General features: G+C 51.1%; 1 protein-coding gene across 2 annotated transcripts; it reads left to right on the forward strand.

The window, feature by feature from the left end:
* Window positions 1-1,035: 1,035 nt before the first annotated feature.
* On the forward strand, window positions 1,036-20,406 carry FBXL19 (F-box and leucine rich repeat protein 19). Of its 2 annotated transcripts, none has more exons than XM_069735051.1 (11): window positions 1,036-1,478; window positions 1,552-1,749; window positions 1,824-1,967; window positions 2,638-2,724; window positions 6,018-6,182; window positions 6,327-6,359; window positions 11,068-11,705; window positions 17,441-17,604; window positions 17,947-18,111; window positions 18,873-19,091; window positions 19,172-20,406. In XM_069735051.1, the coding sequence occupies exons 2-11, from the start codon at window positions 1,582-1,584 to the stop codon at window positions 19,360-19,362; spliced, it is 1,974 nt and encodes a 657-aa protein (XP_069591152.1). In that variant the 5' UTR covers window positions 1,036-1,478; window positions 1,552-1,581; the 3' UTR covers window positions 19,363-20,406. The 2 variants fall into 2 exon arrangements, with proteins under 2 accessions (XP_069591152.1, XP_069591153.1); XM_069735052.1 differs by having other exon boundaries at window positions 1,341-1,478; window positions 18,876-19,091.
* Window positions 20,407-25,668: the final 5,262 nt, after the last annotated feature.

Raw genomic sequence — 25,668 nt, forward strand, 5'->3', positions numbered from 1 at the left:
TACACGCACCGACCTCTCTTCATACACCGACCTCTCTTCATACACGCACCGACTTCTCTTCATACATGCACCGACCTCTCTTCATACACGCACCGACCTCTCTTCATACACGCACCGACTTCTCTCCATACACGCACCGACCTCTCTTCATACACGCACCGACCTCTCTTCATACACGCACCAACTTCTCTTCATACACGCACCAACTTCTCTTCATACACGCACCGACTTCTCTTCATACACGCACCGACCTCTCTTCATACACCGACCTCTCTTCATACACGCACCGACCTCTCTTCATACACGCACCGACCTCTCTTCATACACCGACTTCTCTTCATACACGCACCGACCTCTCTTCATACACGTACCGACCTCTCTTCATACACGCACTGACCTCTCTTCATACACGCACTGACTTCTCTTCATACACCGACTTCTCTTCATACACGCACTGACCTCTCTTCATACACGCACCGACTTCTCTTCATACACGCACCGACTTCTCTTCATACACCGACCTCTCTTCATACACGCACCGACCTCTCTTCATACACCGACCTCTCTTCATACACGCACCGACCTCTCTTCATACACGCACCGACCTCTCTTCATACACGCACCGACTTCTCTTCATACACGCACCGACTTCTCTTCATACACGCACCGACTTCTCTTCATACACCGACCTCTCTTCATACACGCACCGACTTCTCTTCATACACGCACCGACTAGAAAGAAAAATCAGAAAAAGAAAAAAAAACTACATTTCCCGGCAGGCCACACTGCTCGGAAGTCAGACACTTCCGTTTCCTCCTCGCATGCCCCCCTCCCAAGACTACATTTCCACGCGTCCTCCGCGGCCACACCGCCGCCGCCATCTTGCTTGTGGTTCCGCGCGCTTCCGCCTTCTTATGGCAGAGGATGAGGCCAGAGTCCTGTGAAGACTACACTTCCCGGCGTGCCCCGCGGCTCAGTGGGCGGGAGCTGTAGCCTTTCCCACTGGGCGGCCATGTTGGATGTGGTATTGTTGTGTGTGTGAGTGTGAATGTGAGGGGAAGGCAGGCAGGGGACTGGGGGCAGCTGGTTTAGGGCCCTGTTTGGAGAATCAGGGGCCCCTGACGGAGTCAGTCCGCGCTGCTTGTATAAGAGGGGCGCCGGGGACAGCGAGCCGGGGATGAGGCAGCCATAGAGGGGAGGAGGCGGCGCCGGTGACTGCAGGGAGGGAGTGGGGCAGACGCCGGCCTGGGGGGCAGCTGCTCCTGGAGGGTCCTGGGGGCTCACGGTCTGTTATTGGGGTGCACACCGCTCTCCTGGAGGATGCTGGGAGAGTAGCGGGCGGGGGACCGGTGATAGCTCTGGGGTATGGCCCCCTCCCCTGTGTAGCATGGTGGGCTGCCGTTACTGATCGCCCCCGAGAAGACCCCCGGATTGTGATCATGAGCCGCGGGCAGGCTCGGTCAGCAGCGAGGAGCAGGTGAGTGGCAGCCGTCATGGCGGCCGTCGTGGGTGAGCGCGCTGCTTCGGGCGCTAACGTCTCCATCCCGCAGGTGCCGCCGCAGCTGAGGCCTCGTCAGGAGATGTCGGGGAAGGGTCTGGGGGCTGCGCGGCGCAGGAGGACGCGCTGCCGGAAGTGCGAGGCCTGTGTGCGCAGCGAGTGCGGAGAGTGCAACTTCTGCAAAGACATGAAGAAGTTTGGGGGTCCCGGACGGATGAAGCAGTCCTGCCTGAAGAGGCAGTGCACGGCGGTAAGGAGCGGGGGCACACGGCGGCGGCTGCGGCTTCACGGAGAGCGCGGTAATGACCCCATTCTCCTCCGCAGCCCGTCCTGCCGCACACGGCCGTCTGTCTGCTCTGCGGAGACGCCGGGAAGGAGGACACCGTGCAGGACGAGGAGCAGAAGTTCAACCTGTCGCTCATGGAATGTACCATCTGCAACGAGATCGTCCACCCCGGCTGCATCAAGGTACGGTCCGAGCAGGGACCCCCGAAACAATCCACCCCGATCTGTACAGTGGATTTATTAGTAGCATTTACGGACTGTGCGTCCACGGGCGCCGCCGCGGCTCCTGTGCGTCCACGGGCGCCGCCGCGGCTCCTGTGCGTCCACGGGCGCCGCCGCGGCTCCTGTGCGTCCACGGGCGCCGCCGCGGCTCCTGTGCGTCCACGGGCGCCGCCGCGGCTCCTGTGCGTCCACGGGCGCCGCCGCGGCTCCTGTGCGTCCACGGGCGCCGCCGCGGCTCCTGTGCGTCCACGGGCGCCGCCGCAGATCTCCTGAGGTCACTGGTGGGGTTGCTCTCAGGGATCTGGTGATCACTTCCTGTGTCTCTGGGGATCTGATGAGTTTTCTGCTCACCTGACGCCACTAACGAGGCCGGGGTGATTAGATCGGGTGCCGGGGAGTCTGCACACTTTGCTGATGGTCTCGGTACTTTGTCCTTTATTTATTTATACAGCAGAGAAGTTTCTCCACTTTGCTGATAGTTTACGGGTGGGGGAGGGGAGCATGGGTGTGATTGCTGCCGTACGTACGATTTATAAGGGACCATGGTGAAGAACTGAAGAAAGTCCGCAACACTTTTTCCAAATCTTTGCTTGCTGTCAGTGAATGTAACCGTCTCGTCTTTTCTCCTCAGATGGGTAAAGCTGAAGCCGTTATTGACACAGAAATCCCCAACTGCTGGGAGTGTCCGCGCTGCGTGAGAGAAGGCCGCACCTGTAAGGTAAGTGCTGGGAAGGGTGCGCAGCGCTGTGCATAGGCTGAGGCGTGGACCTGTGCTGGCTGTACCCCTCCTGCAGGTGTCGTGACTCCCAGTGGGGCACAACAAAGTCGCCCTCATCTCCATAGTGGAAACTAAGCGCCCGTGTAATGTCGGCCCGTCACACTGCTGTCTGTGAGCTTTAGTTCTTCTCTTTATCATTTATTGCATTAGTCTCCAGTCCCTGGGTCAGTACTTTGCGGGACCACCTTTCTCTGCAGTCTTTTGGAGTCTCTCTCCCAGCATAGCACATTTTTCCCCCTCGCTCAGTGACATTGGATGGAGACGTCTGTGATCAGTAATTTTCACGTCTTGTCACAGATTCTCTGGGATTTGGGTCTGGACTGTTGCTTCGCCGTTCACACACAAGAATATGCTCTGATCTACACTCTCCATTTCAGCTCTGGCAGGATGTTTAGAGTTGTTGTCCTGCTGGAAGGTGAATCTACGCCCCAGTCTCAAGTCTTCTGCTTCTCTAACAGGTTTTCCTCCACGATTGCCCCCTGTATTTAGCTCTCCCCATCTTCCCATTACCTCTGACCAACTTCCCTGCTGTAGAAGTGTCCCCACAGCAGGATGTGGCCACCACCATGTGTGACTGTAGGGATGGTGTTTTCAGGGTGATGTGCAGTGTTAGTTTTCTGCTATACTTAGCGTTTTGTTTTTAGCACAAATAGTTCTCCTTTGGTCTCATCTGACCAGAGCCTCGCTGTGTCCTCTACATGGGACTTCTTTATGGCTTTCAAAAATGTCTTTCTCCTTGCCACTCTTCTATAAAGGCCAGATTTGTGGAGGACATGACTAAGGGATCATACTCATTTGCGAGAAAAGTGGACGAGTGCAATACGATAAAAAATCGGATTGCACTCTGACCTATGTTATTCAATGGGTGACATCTCATCTGTGACTTTTTTATTTTCTTTCTCAGATGAAATCGGACTGAGAAAATCGCAGCATGCCGAGTATCTCGGACAAGACTTGCCAATTCAAGTCAATGGGTGCGAGGAAAAAAAACCCACAGCACTCGCACCATGCCAATGCTGTCCGTTTTTTACGCACTGGTGTTCTTTGAAAAGCCGGTAATTCATGTGTGCGTACAATAAAAACACACTGACAGGTTAGGATAGAATAGATATATACACATAGAATACATACACGCATGCATGTCGGTAACATGTATGTATTGAACTGAAATAATAAAAGCCAGTAATTCATCTGCCGGCTTCTGTAAAATCACTGCAGGAGCCGACAGAAGAGATGGATGACATACAGTAAATACACATAGAATAGGTAGATATATAGATGTCAGTGACCAATACAATTAGTACAGTGTGTGTTCAAATTACTGTACATGTATTTAATTAATAAACGATTATTTATTGGAGAAAAATGGGCTCCCACGCAATTTTCATTTTCAACCATCAGAGGGAAAGCCAGCGACTGGGGGCAGATGTTTATAGCCTGGGAAGGGGGTAATACCCATGGAGCTTCCCATGCTATAAATATCAGCTCACCGCTGTATACTTAACCTTTACTGACTATTAAATTGGGGGACCACCTCAAAAAAATGATGTGGGGTTCCCCCATAATTAGTAACCAGCAAATGCTATGCAGACAGCTGTGGGCTGATCTTAATAGCCTAGGAAGGGGCCATGGATATTTCCCCCCCTGGCTAAAACATCAGCACTCAGCCGCCCCAGAAAAGGTGCATTTGTAAGATGCGCCAATTCCGGCGCTTAGCCTCTCTCTTCCCACTGCTCTGTTGCGGTGGCATATGGGGTAATAGTTGTGGGGTTGATGTCAGCTTTGTATTGTAAGGTGACATCAAGCCTGGCTTAGTAACGGATCCATTACAAATCCTATAGGTGGTAAAGGGTTAAAAAAAAGACACAGCCAGAATAAAGTCATTTAATGAAATAAAACACCACACCGTTTTCCCATCTTTATGGTTACTCTTAATCCATGCGACGCCTTTGATCTCCTGTAATAAAACTATAAAATAATAAACCGACAATATACCCACACCTGTCCGTCGTTTTGTCCCACGCTGTAATCCATATCTGGGGGATACACCGTTTTCAACGAGCACTGTGCCCCGGCTGGAAGCCACTGGTGAATGAGAAGATGCTGGGAGCAGAGCTTCAGTGACCGGCAGAACCTCACAGTGTGAACTGCGGTAACCTCTGGACCATGGGAAAATGCCAGTTCATTTTCCACAAAAATATTCTTTTATTAATTACATACGTGTCCAGTAATTTGCACACACACTGTACTAATTGTATTTGTCACTGACATCTATATATCTACCTATTCTATGTGTATTTACTGTATGGAATCCATCTTTTCTATCCTGTCCTATTTATATACAGTATATTAGTGTATATGTGTTTTGACAAACAAATATCCGTTTTTTTGGTGCAGATTACGGACCTTTTTTTTCCCCTCACATATGGGTATGAGGCCTTTCAATCGTCCTGTGGACAGATTCTCCTCCGGAGACCATGAGTTTCCCTGCTGTTGCTTCTTGGTCCATTTTTGGATATTTGCACAGTGCTCCGTGAGGTGTTCAGAGCTTGGTTTATTTTTTATAACCTAACCCTGCTTTCCTCTTTTCCACATCTTTATCCCTGACATGTCTGGTGGGCTCCTTGGTTTTGATGCTGTTTGATCTCGAATGTTCTCACACAAACCTCTGAGGCCTTCACAGAACAGCTGTAGTTTATTCAGAGAAAAAAATCACAACCAGGAGGACGCAATGTACCAATTGTGACTTCTGGAGGCGATTGGTCACTCGGGACGTTATTTCATGGAATCCAACTACAGGGGGCTGAAGACTAATGCACAGAACAATTGTCAGATTTATATTTGTGAAATAATTAGAAAACCCTGTATTCTTTCCTTTACAGGTCACAAGTTCTTGCTACTTTGTGTTGTGGGAGTAATGTTGAAAAGTCCACGGGGTATTAAGACTTTATCAAAGCACTGAGTGTGTTGGGGGGGAAAAAAAGCTTTGGCTCTTAGAAGATGGTGAAACGAAAATCCCAAGGTTCCCCACTCCCCAAATTATTGTATTGTGTAAAAGTGGGGAAAAATACTCATCTGCTAATGATGATCATTAGCTCCCTCTGATCTTGTGGTGGGTGCCATTGTGCACCACAGCAAGCTGCCTTTACAATTAAATAAATAAGGCCTGTCCTTTAGGGCTGATTACTCGGACCGTCCAGTAATCCGGCACATCTGCTCTCGTTCTTTCGCAGGAGCCGTTGGACAGTTCAGGTAAACGGCGCATGGACAACAGAGAAGAAGCCGTGCGGTGGAAACTCACAGACGACCCGGCCCCCGGGAGGAAGAAGCCCCCCGACGAGAACCAGGGACATAAGAGGAAGAAGGATCCGGTGCAGGAAGTGGGAGTCAAGAAGAAGGTGGGCGCATCGCTCGCGGCGCTCATCCCCTCCTCCCCCACCAATAGCGCTATTTAGTGTTTTGTTTTGTTTTTTTGTTGTGTTTTTTTTTGTTTTGTTTTTTCTCTCTCATTTTGATACTTTTTTTTTTGTTTCCATTTATAGGTGAAGGCGGAGAAGGATAAGAAAATCAAAAAGGTGCGGTGCCCCTATGTACACACATACCTCTGATCGTTGTACTGACCGCGCTCTCTCGCCTCCGTCCAGTGCAGAGCCGCCATTTTCCCCCTCTGATTGAGCTCCTTTCGGTGCCGAGCCGCCATGTTTGTGCTCGGTATCTCCTTCTCTGATCACGCGCTTCCTCCTCTGTCCGGTGCAGAGCCGCCATGTTTGTGCTCAGTTTTCCCCTTCTTATCGCGCTCTCTCCCTCATCTGGTGCGGGGCTGCCATGTGTATGCTCCGTGTTGCTCTGTCCATAGCTGCCATGTTTGTGCTCGGTGTTTCCCCCTTCTGATTGCACTCCATCCGGTGCAACCATGTTTATGCTCGGTGTTGCTCTGTCCATAGCCGCCATGTTCTTGCTCTGTTTTCCCCCTCTGATCGCACTCCCTATTCCATCCGGAGCCACCATGTTTGTGCTCGGCGTTGTTCCCTCCTCCCCCCGTCTGGAACCGCCATGTTTGTGCTTGGTATTGCTCCCTCCTCCGTCTGGTGCAGCCATGTTTGTACTCGGTTTTTCCCCTCTGATCGCACTCCGTCCTGTGCAGCCATGTTTGTGTTCGGTTTTCCCCTCTGATCGCACTCCGTCTGGTGCAGCCATGTGTTTGCTTAGTTTCCCCCTCTGATCGCACTCCCTCCTCCGTCTGGTGCAGCCATGCTTGTGCTCGGTTTTCCCTCTGATCGCCCTCCGTCTGGTGCAGCCATGTTGGTGCTCGGTTTTCCTTCTGATCGCACTCCTTCCTCCGTCTGGTGCAGCCATGTTTGTGTTTGGTTTTCCCCTCTGATCGCCCTCCCTCCTCCGTCTGGTGCAGCCATGTTGGTGCTCGGTTTTCCTTCTGATCGCACTCCTTCCTCCGTCTGGTGCAGCCATGTTTGTGTTTGGTTTTCCCCTCTGATCGCCCTCCCTCCTCCGTCTGGTGCAGCCATGTTTGTGCTCGGTTTTCCCCTCTGATCGCACTCCGTCTGGTGCAGCCATGTTTGTGCTCAGTATTCTGCCTCTGATCGCACTCCCTCCTCCGTCTGGTGCAGCCATGTTTGTGCTCAGTATTCTGCCTCTGATCGCACTCCCTCCTCCGTCTGGTGCAGCCATGTTTGTGCTCGGTATTCTGCCTCTGATCGCACTCCCTCCTCCGTCTGGTGCAGCCATGTTTGTGCTCGGTTTTCCCCTCTGATCGCCCTCCCTCCTCCGTCTGGTGCAGCCATGTTTGTGCTCGGTTTCCCCCTCTGATCGCACTCCCTCCTCTGTCTGGTGCAGCCATGTTTGTGCTCGGTTTTCCTTCTGATCGCACTCCGTCTGGTGCAGCCATGTTTGTACTCTGTTTTCCTTCCGATCGCACTCCCTCCTCCGTCTGGTGCAGCCATGTTTGTGCTCGGTTTCCCCCTCTGATCGCACTCCCTCCTCTGTCTGGTGCAGCCATGTTTGTGCTCGGTTTTCCCCTCTGATCGCACTCCGTCTGGTGCAGCCATGTTTGTGCTCGGTTTTCCTTCTGATCGCACTCCGTCTGGTGCAGCCATGTTTGTGCTCAGTTTTCCCCTCTGATCGCACTCCGTCTGGTGCAGCTATGTTTGTGCTCGGTTTTCCTTCTGTTCGCACTCCGTCTGGTGCAGCCATGTTTGTGCTCAGTTTTCCCCTCTGATCGCACTCCGTCTGGTGCAGCTATGTTTGTGCTCGGTTTTCCTTCTGTTCGCACTCCGTCTGGTGCAGCCATGTTTGTGCTCAGTTTTCCCTCTGATAGCCCTCTCTCCTCCGTCTGGTGCAGCTATGTTGGTGCTCGGTTTTCCCTCTGATCGCACTCCCTCCTCCGTCTGGTGCTGCCATGTTGGTGCTCGGTTTTCCCTCTGATCGCACTCCCTCCTCCGTCTGGTGCTGCCATGTTGGTGCTCGGTTTCCCCTTCTGATCGCACTCCCTCCTCCGTCTGGTGCAGCTATGTTGGTGCTCGGTTTTCCCTCTGATCGCACTCCTTCCTCCGTCTGGTGCAGCCATGTTTGTGCTCGGTTTTCCCCTCTGATCGCCCTCCCTCCTCCGTCTGGTGCAGCCATGTTTGTGCTCGGTTTTCCCCTCTGATCGCCCTCCCTCCTCCGTCTGGTGCAGCCATGTTTGTGCCCGGTTTTCCTTTTGATCGCACTCCCTCCTCCGTCTGGTGCAGCCATGTTTGTGCTTGGTTTTCCCTCTGATCGCCCTCCCTCCTCCGTATGGTGCAGCCATGTTTGTGCTTGGTTTTCCCTCTGATCGCACTCCCTCCTCCGTCTGGTGCAGCCATGTTTGTGCTTGGTTTTCCCTCTGATCGCCCTCCCTCCTCCGTATGGTGCAGCCATGTTGGTGCTCGGTTTTCCCTCTGATCGCACTCCCTCCTCCGTCTGGTGCAGCCATGTTTGTGCTCGGTTTTCCTTCTGATCGCACTCCCTCCTCCGTCTGGTGCAGCCATGTTGGTGCTCGGTTTTCCTCTGATCGCACTCCCTCCTCTGTATGGTGCAGCCATGTTGGTGCTCGGTTTTCCTTTTGATCGCACTCCCTCCTCCGTCTGGTGCAGCCATGTTTGTGCTTGGTTTTCCCTCTGATCGCACTCCGTCCTCTGTATGGTGCAGCCATGTTTGTGCTCGGTTTTCCTTTTGATCGCCCTCCCTCCTCCGTCTGGTGCAGCCATGTTTGTGCTCGGTTTTCCCTCTGATCGCCCTCCCTCCTCCGTCTGGTGCAGCCATGTTTGTGCCCGGTTTTCCTTCTGATCGCACTCCCTCCTCCGTCTGGTGCAGCCATGTTGGTGCTCGGTTTTCCTCTGATCGCACTCCCTCCTCTGTATGGTGCAGCCATGTTGGTGCTCGGTTTTCCTTTTGATCGCACTCCCTCCTCCGTCTGGTGCAGCCATGTTTGTGCTTGGTTTTCCCTCTGATCGCACTCCGTCCTCTGTATGGTGCAGCCATGTTTGTGCTCGGTTTTCCTTTTGATCGCCCTCCCTCCTCCGTCTGGTGCAGCCATGTTGGTGCTCGGTTTTCCCTCTGATCGCACTCCCTCCTCCGTCTGGTGCAGCCATGTTTGTGCTCGGTTTTCCCTCTGATCGCACTCCCTCCTCCGTCTGGTGCTGCCATGTTGGTGCTCGGTTTCCCCTTCTGATCGCACTCCCTCCTCTGTCTGGTGCAGCCATGTTTGTGCTCGGTTTTCCTTCTGATCGCACTCCCTCCTCCGTCTGGTGCAGCCATGTTTGTGCTTGGTTTCCCCTCTGATCGCACTCCCTCCTCCGTCTGGTGCAGCCATGTTTGTGCTCGGTTTTCCCTCTGATCGCACTCCCTCCTCCGTCTGGTGCAGCCATGTTTGTGCTTGGTTTTCCCTCTGATCGCCCTCCCTCCTCCGTCTGGTGCAGCCATGTTTGTGCCCGGTTTTCCTTCTGATCGCCCTCCCTCCTCCGTCTGGTGCAGCCATGTTTGTGCTCGGTTTTCCTTTTGATCGCCCTCCCTCCTCCGTCTGGTGCAGCCATGTTGGTGCTCGGTTTTCCTCTGATCGCCCTCCCTCCTCCGTCTGGTGCAGCCATGTTTGTGCTCGGTTTTCCTTTTGATCGCCCTCCCTCCTCCGTCTGGTGCAGCCATGTTTGTGCTCGGTTTTCCCCTCTGATTGCACTCCGTCCTCCGTATGGTGCAGCCATGTTTGTGCTCGGTTTTCCCTCTGATCGCCCTCCCTCCTCTGTATGGTGCAGCCATGTTTGTGTCCGGTTTTCCCCTCTGATCGCACTCCCTCCTCTGTCTGGTGCAGCCATGTTTGTGCTCGGTTTTCCCCTCTGATCGCACTCCCTCCTCCGTCTGGTGCAGCCATGTTTGTGCTCGGTTTTCCTTTTGATCGCCCTCCCTCCTCCGTCTGGTGCAGCCATGTTTGTGCTCGGTTTTCCCCTCTGATCGCCCTCCCTCCTCCGTCTGGTGCAGCCATGTTTGTGCTCGGTTTTCCCTCTGATCGCCCTCCCTCCTCTGTCTGGTGCAGCCATGTTTGTGCTCGGTTTTCCCCTCTGATCGCACTCCCGCCTCCGTCTGGTGCAGCCATGTTTGTGCTCGGTTTTCCTTTTGATCGCCCTCCCTCCTCCGTCTGGTGCAGCCATGTTTGTGCTCGGTTTTCCCCTCTGATCGCCCTCCCTCCTCCGTCTGGTGCAGCCATGTTTGTGCTCGGTTTTCCCTCTGATCGCCCTCCCTCCTCTGTATGGTGCAGCCATGTTTGTGCTCGGTTTTCCCCTCTGATCGCCCTCCCTCCTCCGTCTGGTGCAGCCATGTTTGTGTCCGGTTTTCCCCTCTGATCGCACTCCCTCCTCTGTCTGGTGCAGCCATGTTTGTGCTCGGTTTTCCCCTCTGATCGCACTCCCTCCTCCGTCTGGTGCAGCCATGTTTGTGCTCGGTTTTCCTTTTGATCGCCCTCCCTCCTCCGTCTGGTGCAGCCATGTTTGTGCTCGGTTTTCCCCTCTGATCGCCCTCCCTCCTCCGTCTGGTGCAGCCATGTTGGTGCTCGGTTTTCCCCTCTGATCGCACTCCGTCTAGTGCAGCCATGTTTGTGCTCGATTTTCCCCTCTGATCGCACTCCGTCCTCTGTATGGTGCAGCCATGTTGGTGCTCGGTTTTCCTTCTGATCGCACTCCGTCTGGTGCAGCCATGTTGGTGCTCGGTTTCCCCCTCTGATCGCGGTTCTGATCTTCCGCTTTCTTCTCTGTCCGGCAGGAGCCGCAGGCGCCCTCAGAACCGGTCCAGATGACGGATCGCTCCCACCAGCGTGAGAAGATTGAGCGCTTCAAGCAGATGTGCCAGATGTTGGAGCGGGCGCGCAGCAGCACATCCAGCTCCAGCTCCGACTCAGATTCTGACTCCGACTCCAAAGCTTCCCGGGGCAGCAGCGACACGGGCGAAGGGGGCGAGGGCCGATCGTCCCGGATCAGCTTCAGCACCAGCTCGGAGGAAGACGAGGAAGGAGGAGGAGGGGGCTCAGCCACAGATGGACAGAACGGCACCAGGAACGGCAAACAGAAGTCTCCCCGGGGGAACGGCCGGGAGAAGGAGAATCGGAGAGGAGGCGGCGCAGCCGTCAGGAAAGCGACGTGTGGTCGGAACGCGGTGCAGGCCTTGTCCAGGACTCAGATACTAAAAAGGCCGCTGGTGCCCTCTCCGCCTAAACCGCCTCCCCTCCAGCTAGAGAGACATGTGGTACGACCCCCTCCCCACAGCCCCGAGCCAGACTCCCTGCCATTGGACAGTGGAACGGACCATGTGATGCAGAGGGGGGTCTGGCTGGCTGTTTTTAGACATTTGGGACAAAGAGAACTTTGTGTCTGTATGCGGGTGTGTCGGACCTGGAACCGGTGGTAAGAGCGAGAGCGGACCGGGGGAGCCTGGTACCCAGTGTGCCGATGCCCCAGTATTATCAGTGGTGGCAATTTGTAATCATCCAGCACTCGGGGGTCAGGCGCCCCCTAGTGGTGATAAAATATCATGTCTGCACATGAGTGATGGTGGAAATACTGAGACCGTGCCGCCGCAACGTGAGGCCCGAGCAACGGCATAATGATCGCCTCATAAATAGTCAGTATTAAACTCCAGAGCTGAAATCTCCCAGCACTCTATGCTTGTCCAGTGTCTGCACAGAGATTTAACTGAACATATTCTGGGGAGTCCCTTATACCAGTACAGGATAACTGTACACAGTGACTGCACCAGCAGAATAGTGAGTGCAGCTCTGGGGTATAATACAGGATGTAACTCAGGATCAGTAATGTAATGTATGTACACAGTGACTGCACCAGCAGAATAGTGAGTGCAGCTCTGGGGTATAATACAGGATGTAACTCAGGATCAGTAATGTATGTACACAGTGACTGCACCAGCAGAATAGTGAGTGCAGCTCTGGGGTATAATACAGGATGTAACTCAGGATCAGTAATGTAATGTATGTACACAGTGACTGCACCAGCAGAATAGTGAGTGCAGCTCTGGAGTATAATACAGGATGTAACTCAGGATCAGTAATGTAATGTATGTACACAGTGACTGCACCAGCAGAATAGTGAGTGCAGCTCTGGGGTATAATACAGGATGTAACTCAGGATCAGTAATGTAATGTATGTACACAGTGACTGCACCAGCAGAATAGTGAGTGCAGCTCTGGGGTATAATACAGGAGGTAACTCAGGATCAGTAATGTATGTACACAGTGACTGCACCAGCAGAATAGTGAGTGCAGCTCTGGGGTATAATACAGGATGTAACTCAGGATCAGTAATGTAATGTATGTACACAGTGACTGCACCAGCAGAATAGTGAGTGCAGCTCTGGAGTATAATACAGGATGTAACTCAGGATCAGTAATGTAATGTATGTACACAGTGACTGCACCAGCAGAATAGTGAGTGCAGCTCTGGGGTATAATACAGGATGTAACTCAGGATCAGTAATGTAATGTATGTACACAGTGACTGCACCAGCAGAATAGTGAGTGCAGCTCTGGGGTATAATACAGGATGTAACTCAGGATCAGTAATGTAATGTATGTACACAGTGACTGCACCAGCAGAATAGTGAGTGCAGCTCTGGGGTATAGTACAGGATGTAACTCAGGATCGGTAATGTATGTACACAGCAACTGCACCAGCAGAATAGTGAGTGCAGCTCTGGAGTATAATACAGGATGTAACTCAGGATCAGTAATGTAATGTATGTACACAGTGACTGCACCAGCAGAATAGTGAGTGCAGCTCTGGAGGATAATACAGGATGTAACTCAGGATCAGTAATGTATGTACACAGTGACTGCACCAGCAGAATAGTGAGTGCAGCTCTGGGGTATAATACAGGATGTAACTCAGGATCAGTAATGCAATGTATGTACACAGTGACTGCACCAGCAGAATAGTGAGTGCAGCTCTGGAGTATAATACAGGAGGTAACTCAGGATCAGTAATGTATATACACAGTGACTGCACCAGCAGAATAGTGAGTGCAGCTCTGCAGTATAATACAGGAGGTAACTCAGGATCAGTAATGTAATGTATATACACAGTGACTGCACCAGCAGAATAGTGAGTGCAGCTCTGGGGTATAGTACAGGATGTAACTCAGGATCGGTAATGTATGTACACAGCAACTGCACCAGCAGAATAGTGAGTGCAGCTCTGGAGTATAATACAGGACGTAACTCAGGATCAGTAATGTATGTACACAGTGACTGCACCAGCAGAATAGTGAGTGCAGCTCTGGGGTATAATACAGGATGTAACTCAGGATCAGTAATGTAATGTATGTACACAGTGACTGCACCAGCAGAATAGTGAGTGCAGCTCTGGGGTATAATACAGGATGTAACTCAGGATCAGTAATGTATGTACACAGTGACTGCACCAGCAGAATAGTGAGTGCAGCTCTGGAGTATAATACAGGATGTAACTCAGGATCAGTAATGTAATGTATGTACACAGTGACTGCATGAGCAGAATAGTGAGTGCAGCTCTGGAGTATAATACAGGATGTAACTCAGGATCAGTAATGTAATGTATGTACACAGTGACTGCACCAGCAGAATAGTGAGTGCAGCTCTGGAGTATAATACAGGAGGTAACTCAGGATCAGTAATGTAATGTATGTACACAGTGACTGCACCAGCAGAATAGTGAGTGCAGCTCTGGGGTATAATACAGGAGGTAACTCAGGATCAGTAATGTATGTACACAGTGACTGCACCAGCAGAATAGTGAGTGCAGCTCTGGAGTATAATATAGGATGTAACTCAGGATCAGTAATGTAATATATGTACACAGTGACTGCACCAGCAGAATAGTGAGTGCAGCTCTGGAGTATAATACAGGATGCAACTCAGGATCAGTAATGTAATGTATGTACACAGTGACTGCATGAGCAGAATAGTGAGTGCAGCTTTGGGGTATAATACAGGAGGTAACTCAGGATCAGTAATGTAATGTATGTGCACAGTGACTGCACCAGCAGAATAGTGAGTGCAGCTCTGGAGTATAATACAGGATGTAACTCAGGATCAGTAATGTAATGTATGTACACAGTGACTGCATGAGCAGAATAGTGAGTGCAGCTCTGGGGTAGAATACAGGATGTAACTCAGGATCAGTAATGTAATGTATGTGCACAGTGACTGCACCAGCAGAATAGTGAGTGCAGCTCTGGAGTATAATACAGGATGTAACTCAGGATCAGTAATGTAATGTATGTACACAGTGACTGCATGAGCAGAATGGTGAGTGCAGCTCTGGGGTATAATACAGGATGTAACTCAGGATCAGTAATGTAATGTATGTACACAGTGACTGCACCAGCAGAATAGTGAGTGCAGCTCTGGAGTATAATACAGGATGTAACTCAGGATCAGTAATGTAATGTATGTACACAGTGACTGCATGAGCAGAATGGTGAGTGCAGCTCTGGGGTATAACACAGGATGTAACTCAGGATCAGTAATGTAATGTATGTACACAGTGACTGCATGAGCAGAATGGTGAGTGCAGCTCTGGGGTAGAATACAGGATGTAACTCAGGATCAGTAATGTAATGTATGTGCACAGTGACTGCACCAGCAGAATAGTGAGTGCAGCTCTGGAGTATAATACAGGATGTAACTCAGGATCAGTAATGTAATGTATGTACACAGTGACTGCATGAGCAGAATGGTGAGTGCAGCTCTGGGGTATAACACAGGATGTAACTCAGGATCAGTAATGTAATGTATGTACACAGTGACTGCATGAGCAGAATAGTGAGTGCAGCTCTGGGGTAGAATACAGGATGTAACTCAGGATCAGTAATGTAATGTATGTGCACAGTGACTGCACCAGCAGAATAGTGAGTGCAGCTCTGGAGTATAATACAGGAGGTAACTCAGGATCAGTAATGTAATGTATGTACACAGTGACTGCACCAGCAGAATAGTGAGTGCAGCTCTGGGGTATAATACAGGAGGTAACTCAGGATCAGTAATGTATGTACACAGTGACTGCACCAGCAGAATAGTGAGTGCAGCTCTGGAGTATAATACAGGATGCAACTCAGGATCAGTAATGTAATGTATGTACACAGTGACTGCACCAGCAGAATAGTGAGTGCAGCTCTGGAGTATAATACAGGAGGTAACTCAGGATCAGTAATGTAATGTATGTACACAGTGACTGCACCAGCAGAATAGTGAGTGCAGCTCTGGGGTATAATACAGGATGTAACTCAGGATCAGTAATGTAATGTATGTACACAGTGACTGCACCAGCAGAATAGTGAGTGCAGCTCTGGAGTATAATACAGGATGCAACTCAGGATCAGTAATGTAATGTATGTACACAGTGACTGCACCAGCAGAATAGTGAGTGCAGCTCTGGGGTATAATACAGGAGGTAACTCAGGATCAGTAATGTAATGTATGTACACAGTGACTGCACCAGGAGAACAGTGAGTGCAGCTCTGGGGTATAATACAGGAGGTAACTCAGGATCAGTAATGTATGTACACAGTGACTGCACCAGGAGAATAGTGAGTGCAGCTCTGGGGTATAATACAGGAGGTAACTCAGGATCAGTAATGTATGTACACATTGACTGCACCAGCAGAATAGTGAGTGCAGCTCTGGGGTATAATACAGGAGGTAACTCAGGATCAGTAATGTATGTACACAGTGACTGCACCAGCAGAATAGTGAGTGCAGCTCTGGGGTATAATACAGGATGTAACTCAGGATCAGTAATGTAATGTATGTACACAGTGACTGCACCAGCAGAATAGTGAGTGCAGCTCTGGGGTATAATACAGGATGTAACTCAGGATCAGTAATGTAATGTATGTACACAGTGACTGCACCAGCAGAATAGTGAGTGCAGCTCTGGGGTATAGTACAGGATGTAACTCAGGATCGGTAATGTATGTACACAGCAACTGCACCAGCAGAATAGTGAGTGCAGCTCTGGGGTATAATACAGGATGTAACTCAGGATCAGTAATGTAATGTATGTACACAGTGACTGCACCAGCAGAATAGTGAGTGCAGCTCTGGAGTATAATACAGGATGTAACTCAGGATCAGTAATGTAATGTATGTACACAGTGACTGCACCAGCAGAATAGTGAGTGCAGCTCTGGAGTATAATACAGGATGTAACTCAGGATCAGTAATGTAATGTGTGTACACAGTGACTGCACCAGCAGAATAGTGAGTGCAGCTCTGGGGTATAATACAGGAGGTAACTCAGGATCAGTAATGTAATGTGTGTACACAGTGACTGCACCAGCAGAATAGTGAGTGCAGCTCTGGGGTATAATACAGGAGGTAACTCAGGATCAGTAATGTAATGTGTGTACACAGTGACTGCACCAGCAGAATAGTGAGCGCAGCTCTGGAGTATAAGGGTATGTGCACATGATGCAGATTTCGTGCAGAACTGCACTGTGATCACAGTACAATGTAAATCAATGTGAAACAAAAAAGCTGTGCAGATGGTGCTGAAAAATCTGCGCAGAAACGCTGCAGATTTCAAAGAAGTGCATGTCATTTTTTTTGTGCAGTTCTGCAGCGTTTCTGCACCCCTCCATAATAGAAATTTGCAGGTGCGTTTTTGATGCGTTTTTTATGAGTTTTTTTGTGCAGATTTGTGCACAAAAAACGCATCAAAACGCACCTGCGGATTCTGCCAGGAGATGCAGATTTAGTGCAGAACTGCAGCAGATTTTTCTGCACCAAATCTGCATCGTGTGCACACAGCCTTATGCTCAGGATATAGTCTCTGATCTTTTCCCTGTGTTTAGTATATGGTAAATACCATGAGTTGGTTACATTATCCCTGCTTTCTCCACTAGAGGGAGCTGTCTGCACACAGATCATGCATTAAACTCAATTCTTCATCATGTATGGAGCTCCCTCTGGTGGTGGCAGCAGGTAGTGTTACTCTTCGGGTATACAGGAGTTATGTGGACCCCCGTGGATCGGCCTCACTGAGGTCAGACCCATCTTGTAGCTGATCACTGTGGTTCTTGTTCAGTTTTCCTTTAATTTGTCGTTTTTTTTTAATTTTTTTTTCCTTTGTGTGATTTGACGTTTCAGGTGTTGTGATCGGCAGCTATGGACGTCCATTGACCTGAGTAGAAGAAAATCAATCACCCCTCCTATGCTGAGTGGAATAGTCCGAAGACAACCGGTCAGACTAGACCTGAGCTGGACCAACATATCAGAAAAACAGCTGACGTGGCTGATCCACCGACTGCAGGGTGAGCGGGATGATGGGAGTAGTGGGATGGATGATGGGTGGGGGCTGATGACTTTAATGGTTTGATCATTTTGTGGGATGATGGGAGTGATCAGATGGAAGAACGTTCTGCTGCGCATCGGGTGAGGGGGCAGCAGTGAAATGGGAAGGGTGCTAAGGGTGGGGTGCAAAGATGGGACCCACGATGGGGGTGATGGCGTGGGTTGTGGCCGTGTCAGGAAAGGGAGCCATAATGGGGGTGTGGAGAGGGCCATGGGGGGAGCAGTAGGGGGTGTAGGGGTGTGGACAGCCTTGGGGTGAGCAGTGCTTGGAGACCACTTGTGACCCCTTTTCTCCTCCCCAGGACTCAAGGAGCTGCTGCTCGCCGGCTGCACATGGATGGCGGTCTCCTCCCTCTGGACCACCACATTCCCCTGCCTGTCTTTACTTGACCTCGGCTGGGTACAAGGGATGAAAACCTCGCACCTCCGAGAGCTGCTCTCACCCCCCAACTCAGACGGCAAAACAGGTGAGCGGCCCAGACCCGCTAGTTATGCCGACCCCCTGAGCTGCTAGTGATGCCGACCCCCTGAGCCGTTAGTTATGCCGACACCCCGACCTGCTAGTTATGCTGACCCCGGGATTCCTGATAGACTTCTCCAAGTCCCTGCAGTCACTTAACATTCTCCAGCCGGTCCCCAGCACTGGAGGGCGCCCCCCGCAGACTGTAGTAGTACTGCAGTTACTGATTAGGGTTTCGTTACCATCCAGACCAGTGGAGCGTGCACTACCTCATTGTCACCAGCAGGCGGCAGCCTCTGACCGTGCGCAGGCGGGGGAGCAGCGATCTCATCCTCCATCATTAGACCTTTAATCCGGAGATTATATCGGTGCTGGAGCGTTATAAGAGGAGCTGCTGATATCAGCCCAGGAGTCGTGACATAAAGTACTGACCGTGGGGACGGGAAGGAGTCTGCAGTCCCCCCCCCCCCCCCCCCCATTCATCCCATTGAATACTCGTCAGCCTTCCCCCAACCTGAGATGATTGATAATGGCTGATAGCAGGGAGCAGTCAACATGTAGGTGCTGTGCTCCTTAAAGGGTCTCTGCACAGAATGACTGATCCCACCACTCTTGCCCCTCGATGCTCCATGACGGCCGCCGGCTTGGTTTCATCAGTCAGTCTGTGTGGACAGTCCCTTTAATTGGGCACATGGATCCAGAAGCTGCTAGTAACGATGATGCTACTTGCTGATGGTTTCCTGCTCACTCCATTTCTCCATGTTTCAGCAGTGTCAGACCTCCGGGGCCGCCTGCCCTCCCTGACAGAGCTGCGTCTGTGCGGTCTAGAAATGGGGGACTCGGCCCTGCGCCTGCTGCTTCGTTACACTCCTCGTCTCCACCGCCTGGACCTAAGTCACTGCATCCATCTGACGGATCACGGCGTCCACATCCTGACCGCTGCCACCTCTCCGCTAAGGGACAGCCTGACTCACCTCAACCTCGCAGGTACCTCCACTGCTGTGCATGTCGTGCAGTGATGTCAGAGGCGCTGCGATGATGTCATCGTCCTGTGTTCTGTCCCTCAGGGTGTAATCGACTGACGGACCAATCACTGGCCTTCTTCAAGCGCTGCCCCCACCTCCGACACGTTGACCTGCGCTCCTGCCGCCTCCTCACCAGCGAGGGCTTTCAGCGTCTGCTCCTGGATCCACCTGCCGAATCCGAGGGAAAACCTTTCCAGTGCACGGAGGAACACGTTCTGAGCCGAGAAAGCTAGCAGCAGACGTCCCGGCTCCCGTCAGAGCTCTGTTGCCCCAGGCAGGGGCTTTTCTACTGTATCTGCCTCCTTTTACCTGTCCTGGTGGGTTTACACCTGGATTTCGGTGAGGAGGTTGCACTGAACCTTCCCAGCCTTTCGCTATTGTAATGCCAGTAGGTGGCAGCAGAGAGCTGTGACTTTTTCTGCTATTACAGTGGTTATTGGTGCGGGAGGAAACGGAACTTCCTACTAGCTCAGCCTGAGAAATGGGGTATAAACACTCTGGGGGCTGTTAACGTAAGGGTACCGACAGGAAAACCACCCCTCTCCAGCCCATCCTGGGCGTTATCCTCCCAATTGCCTCCACTTTGGTCACCACGCACTCCAAGGAGGGGAGAGGGGAGGCAGTTTATACTTTTATGGGCCTGTTAGCGACACATTTGGGGGTGGGGAAAAAAGAGTGGGGGTGGTCTTGCTTTGGGATGTGGATCCGTCTCTGCGGGATGAGAGGAAGGGATCTTGAACTGAATAATGCCCGGTGGTGGATGGGCAGTGAATGTCATATTAACTGGGACAAGTTTCTGGGAAACTGGGTACAGATCTACAGGGCTTCAGGGTGCGGAGCGTTTCTCGTGATTCCCCGTCCTGCTGGAGAAGCTGCTGATACTCCTCCGACCTGGGCGTCCGTAGCCTTTTTCTCAGGGTAAAGGGTGCGAGTGTTCCCGATAACGGTGACACCGAGTATTTCACAAAGGCGGTTAGATCAATCTTCTATACATCGGCGTGTTGATCCCCAGCGAAGGGATGGGTCAGTATTGATGGGTGCCTCTGGCTGTAACTTGGGGGCGGGGAGCGTCGCTGAGCAGCTATGTATTAAGAGGGAGAACCGGAGAGAAGACTCGTCAGATTTTTTTTTTTTTTTTTGCAAGTTACCGGCACATATCGTACTTCTCTCCCTCCTTCCATCTTCTCACCGCGGGTTGTTACGGTTTCTACAATTCTGCTCTGTTAATTTTTTTTTTTTGTTTTCTTTTTTATTTTATATAAAGTGTTTTTTGTATATATCTTGTCTTATTGTCATTTTTGTTTTCTATGGCAACTTTATTTCATTGACACTTTGGGTACCGCAATGGGGTCTTAAGTCACTCGCCTATATCTAGATCAGGAATTGTCAAACGCTTTTTCATGAAAGAAAAACTTCAATGCTAAGCAAACAGATCCAGTAGAAATCATTCTTTTTTTTTTTTTTTTTTTTTTGTCAGTGGATTGCTGCTTGTAGCGAAATATGGATATGTATGGCCGGCAGTTAACTAACATCTGTCCTTAGGCTGCAGGTCTCACCAAGGTGCTATAATGGATTCAGCAGTGTCATATTAACGGATGATTAGTGGACTTGTGAACATAGCCTAAAAATTAGGTCACTAAAAGAACAATCAGATTTCAGTGTTCGGATTATGGATGGATTGCTGTTTTGGGTGATTGCAGGAGTTGTATATGTAGACAAAAATAGAAATTTATTAGCATGTTACTTTGAAATCAAGTAAATGGTGTATTTTTTCCTATTTGCCATTTTTAGAGAAGTTACAGTGACCGCAATGGGGTCTCCCATCACCCATTCATGTATAAATAAGTACAGCAAATGATAAAGTTGTAATTCAAAACTGTTAAAGGTGTTTTGGCACCTGACACATTTTTAGCTTGTGCTTCTAAGTAAAGATCTGTCCTTTTATTTTCCTAATAACATCTCAGATTTACATTGTATATGTAAATATTCTGATAATGTCATTTCCTGCTGTTTCGTAATATCCTCATATCAGATATGCAGCAGTGTATCTAAGTCTAGAATGTAGGACTTAAGGAAATCACAAACTACCGTACATTCCCCATCCTGGTTTTTGTTTTTTGTTTGTTTTTTAACAAAATGAGGACCTAAGCGTCAACAATTTGATGTGTTTATTGACAATTTTGGAACTGGTATTTTATCTCATCCCCCATCATGTGCTGCTGTATCTAATCCGATCGTGTGCCACTACGTGTGGAGCTGTGTATCTAATCCTATGATGTCTAACACCATCTCTGCTCCTGGATATCATCTAATAAACGGTATTATGGATACGGGCTGCTGTTAGCCCTCAGTGTGCATCCCCCAGAGCTGCTGCATTTCTTCGTTAGCGCGGTCGGAGGTCTCGTCTGCTTGGCTTTCCAGCTGCGGCTCTGACCTCTTTATTATTACATGATTATAGTACGTGACATCAGGCCCCGGCGCTGCTGGTTGCGGTTCTCACTGGCACAGTTGGCAGACGTAACGCGCAGACGTTGTGTTTGGCAGCGGTTGATGCTGAGACAGTGCTATACGTCTGGATTCTTGATAAGTGACGAGGAAAATTTCATAGAAGTTCCCTAGTTGCTGTCATTGACCACTTCCCCTTCTCAGTGTCCCTAAAAATACAAAGGGGACAGTGTGATAGGGCCACACCCGACCAAGCGAAACTCACGCATCACGGGTGGGGGCACAAAGAAATAATAATGGATATGATCTCTGCTATAGCATCAATGATAAAACTCCATGTCAGTTGTACAGCACGAGCCCTGTACGTCCCTACAACCCGGGCTGTGGAGTCGGTGTCATGGAACTTGAGGAGTCGGAGGTTTGGCTTAGCCCTGCCTACAACATCACTGCAGCCGGATGCATGGCGGCAATTATTACTAGGGGGAGCTACCTGTATACAGAGATACATGATAAGATCCTGTCTGCGGCCACCACTAGGGGGAGCACCCTGTATACAGAGATACATGATAAGATCCTGTCTGCGGCCACCACTAGGGGGAGCTCCCTGTATACAGAGATACATGATAAGATCCTGTCTGCAGTCACCACTAGGGGGAGCTCCCTGTACACAGACATACATGATAAGATCCTGTCTGCGGTCACCACTAGGGGGAGCTTCCTGTATACAGAGATACATGATAAGATCCTGTCTGCAGCCACCACTAGGGGGAGCTCCCTGTATACAGAGATACAAGATAAGATCCTGTCTGCAGCCACCACTAGGGGGAGCTCCCTGTATACAGATACATGATAAGATCCTGTCTGCAGTCACCACTAGGAGGAGCTCCCTGTATACAGAGATAGATGATAAGATCCTGTCTGCAGTCACCACTAGGAGGAGCTCCCTGTATACAGAGATACATGATAAGATCCTGTCTGCGGCCACCACTAGGGGGAGCTCCCTGTATACAGAGATACATGATAAGACCCTGTCTGCGGCCACCACTAGGGGGAGCTCCCTGTATACAGAGATACATGATAAGATCCTGTCTGCAGCCACCACTAGGGGGAGCTCCCTGTACACAGATACATGATAAGATCCTGTCTGCAGTCACCACTAGGGGGAGCTCCCTGTATACAGAGATACATGATGAGATCCTGTCTGCAGTCACCACTAGGGGGAGCTCCCTGTATACAGAGATACATGATAAGATCCAGTCTGCGGCCACCACTAGGGGGAGCTCCCTGTATACAGAGATACATGATAAGACCCTGTCTGCGGCCACCACTAGGGGGAGCTCCCTGTATACAGAGATACATGATAAGATCCAGTCTGCGGCCACCACTAGGGGGAGCTCCCTGTATACAGAGATACATGATAAGACCCTGTCTGCGGCCACCACTAGGGGGAGCTCCCTGTATACAGAGATACATGATAAGATCCTGTCTGCAGCCACCACTAGGGGGAGCTCCCTGTACACAGATACATGATAAGATCCTGTCTGCAGCCACCATAGTAGTTGGAGTCTGGAGAAGGACAGAAGAGTCCAGAAGGACAGAAAATCTGGAGTATACCCGGTTAGAAAGTCGAGCGAGATTTGCTTGGAGGGGTCAGAGGAGCCTTGAGAAGACCGCAAGGAAGGGTCTGGAGAAACAGGTGGGTCTGGAGTCAGCAATGGAGTCTGAAGAGGACAGAGGAGTCATGAGGGGAGACAGAAGTTTGGTGGGGACAGAGGAGTCAACTAGAAGATGAAGTCAGGAGGACATAAAAGTGTAGCAGGACAGAGAAGACTGGAGGAGGCAGAGTCTCAAGGGAATAAAGGAGTTTGGAGAGGACAGAAGTGTCTACAAAAGACAGACTGTAGTCAGCAATGGAGCCTGAAGGGAGCAGAGACGTCTCCTCTTCCCTTACTGAGAACCCATACATGCTTGTCCCACCCTAAATGCATATGGGGGCCATAAAAGATCTCTGGCTACATTGTGAGATTTCGGCCTCTTACATTGTGTCAGGATGACAATATTCCGTGAGCTGTAGATGCAGCCGCCTGGCATTAGCATCAGACAGGATGTGCTGCTGTCATCACATCAGTCATTCAGCCATGTTGGGTCCCGGCAGGCAGCGATCCGTTTGTGTATGACTGGAGGATGAATTCCTGCCGGACGGGGGTGGTGTCGTCACAGTGAGTCAGGCAGTTCTGATGGCGGGTGACATCATGTTTTGCTTCGCAGTCTTGATTTCTATTATTCTATGCTGTATCATAAATGCTGGAGAATTCCCAATGTGTCACCCCCCAGACGCAGCTACGACAGGACGCCCCCTCAATACGTCTTCTCTCCCCCAATACGTGTCTAATAGAGGGCTTCTCCTGGGTATATTGGAAAGTGTGGCCCCCTGTGGCCGATTTATACCTTTGGGGGCCCCGATTCAGAGGGGCGGGCAGCATTACTCCAGATTTTATCTCAATGTTACATAAGTCCATCAAATACTACCTTCCTTGTTAGAGGGTCCCACCACTAAGGGTAAAGGGGGATGAGGACAACCTCCGCCACCGCCAGCACTACCACAGTGTATGAGACAGGTGTCAGACCTATGTCCCCCTAGCTGCCGGCAGCTCCCCAGAGTATGAGACAGGTGTCAGACCTATGTCCCCCTAGCTGCCGGCAGCACCCCAGAGTATGAGACAGGTGTCAGACCTATGTCCCCCTAGCTTCCGGCAGCTCCCCAGAGTATGAGACAGGTGTCAGACCTATGTCCCCCTAGCTGCCGGCAGCACCCCAGAGTATGAGACAGGTGTCAGACCTATGTCCCCCTAGCTGCCGGCAGCACCCCAGAGTATGAGACAGGTGTCAGACCTATGACCCCCTAGCTTCCGGCAGCACCCCAGAGTATGAGACAGGTGTCAGACCTATGTCCCCCTAGCTTCCGGCAGCACCCCAGAGTATGAGACAGGTGTCAGACCTATGTCCCCCTAGCTTCCGGCAGCACCACAGTGTATGAGACAGGTGTCAGACCTATGACCCCCTAGCTTCCGGCAGCTCCCCAGAGTATAAGACAGGTGTCAGACCTATGACCCCCTAGCTGCCAGCAGCACCCCAGAGTATGAGACAGGTGTCAGACCTATGACCCCCTAGCTTCCGGCAGCACCCCAGAGTATGAGACAGGTGTCAGACCTATGTCCCCCTAGCTTCCGGCAGCACCCCAGAGTATGAGACAGGTGTCAGACCTATGACCCCCTAGCTTCCGGCAGCACCACAGTGTATGAGACAGGTGTCAGACCTATGACCCCCTAGCTTCCGGCAGCACCCCAGAGTATGAGACAGGTGTCAGACCTATGTCCCCCTAGCTGCCGGCAGCTCCCCAGAGTATGAGACAGGTGTCAGACCTATGTCCCCCTAGCTGCCGGCAGCACCCCAGAGTATGAGACAGGTGTCAGACCTATGTCCCCCTAGCTGCCGGCAGCTCCCCAGAGTATGAGACAGGTGTCAGACCTATGTCCCCCTAGCTGCCGGCAGCTCCCCAGAGTATGAGACAGGTGTCAGACCTATGACCCCCTAGCTGCCGGCAGCACCCCAGACTATGAGACAGGTGTCAGACCTATGTCCCCCTAGCTTCCGGCAGCTCCCCAGAGTATAAGACAGGTGTCAGACCTATGTCCCCCTAGCTTCCGGCAGCACCCCAGAGTATGAGACAGGTGTCACACCTATGTCCCCCTAGCTTCCGGCAGCACCCCAGAGTATGAGACAGGTGTCAGACCTATGTCCCCCTAGCTTCCGGCAGCACCACAGTGTATGAGACAGGTGTCAGACCTATGTCCCCCTAGCTTCCGGCAGCTCCCCAGAGTATGAGACAGGTGTCAGACCTATGTCCCCCTAGCTGCCGGCAGCTCCCCAGTGTATGAGACAGGTGTCAGACCTATGTCCCCCTAGCTGCCGGCAGCACCCCAGAGTATGAGACAGGTGTCAGACCTATGACCCCCTAGCTTCCGGCAGCACCCCAGAGTATGAGACAGGTGTCAGACCTATGTCCCCCTAGCTTCCGGCAGCACCCCAGAGTA

Source organism: Ranitomeya imitator, chromosome 7, assembly GCF_032444005.1.
Source record: "Ranitomeya imitator isolate aRanImi1 chromosome 7, aRanImi1.pri, whole genome shotgun sequence".
Taxonomy (NCBI): Eukaryota; Metazoa; Chordata; class Amphibia; order Anura; family Dendrobatidae; genus Ranitomeya; species Ranitomeya imitator.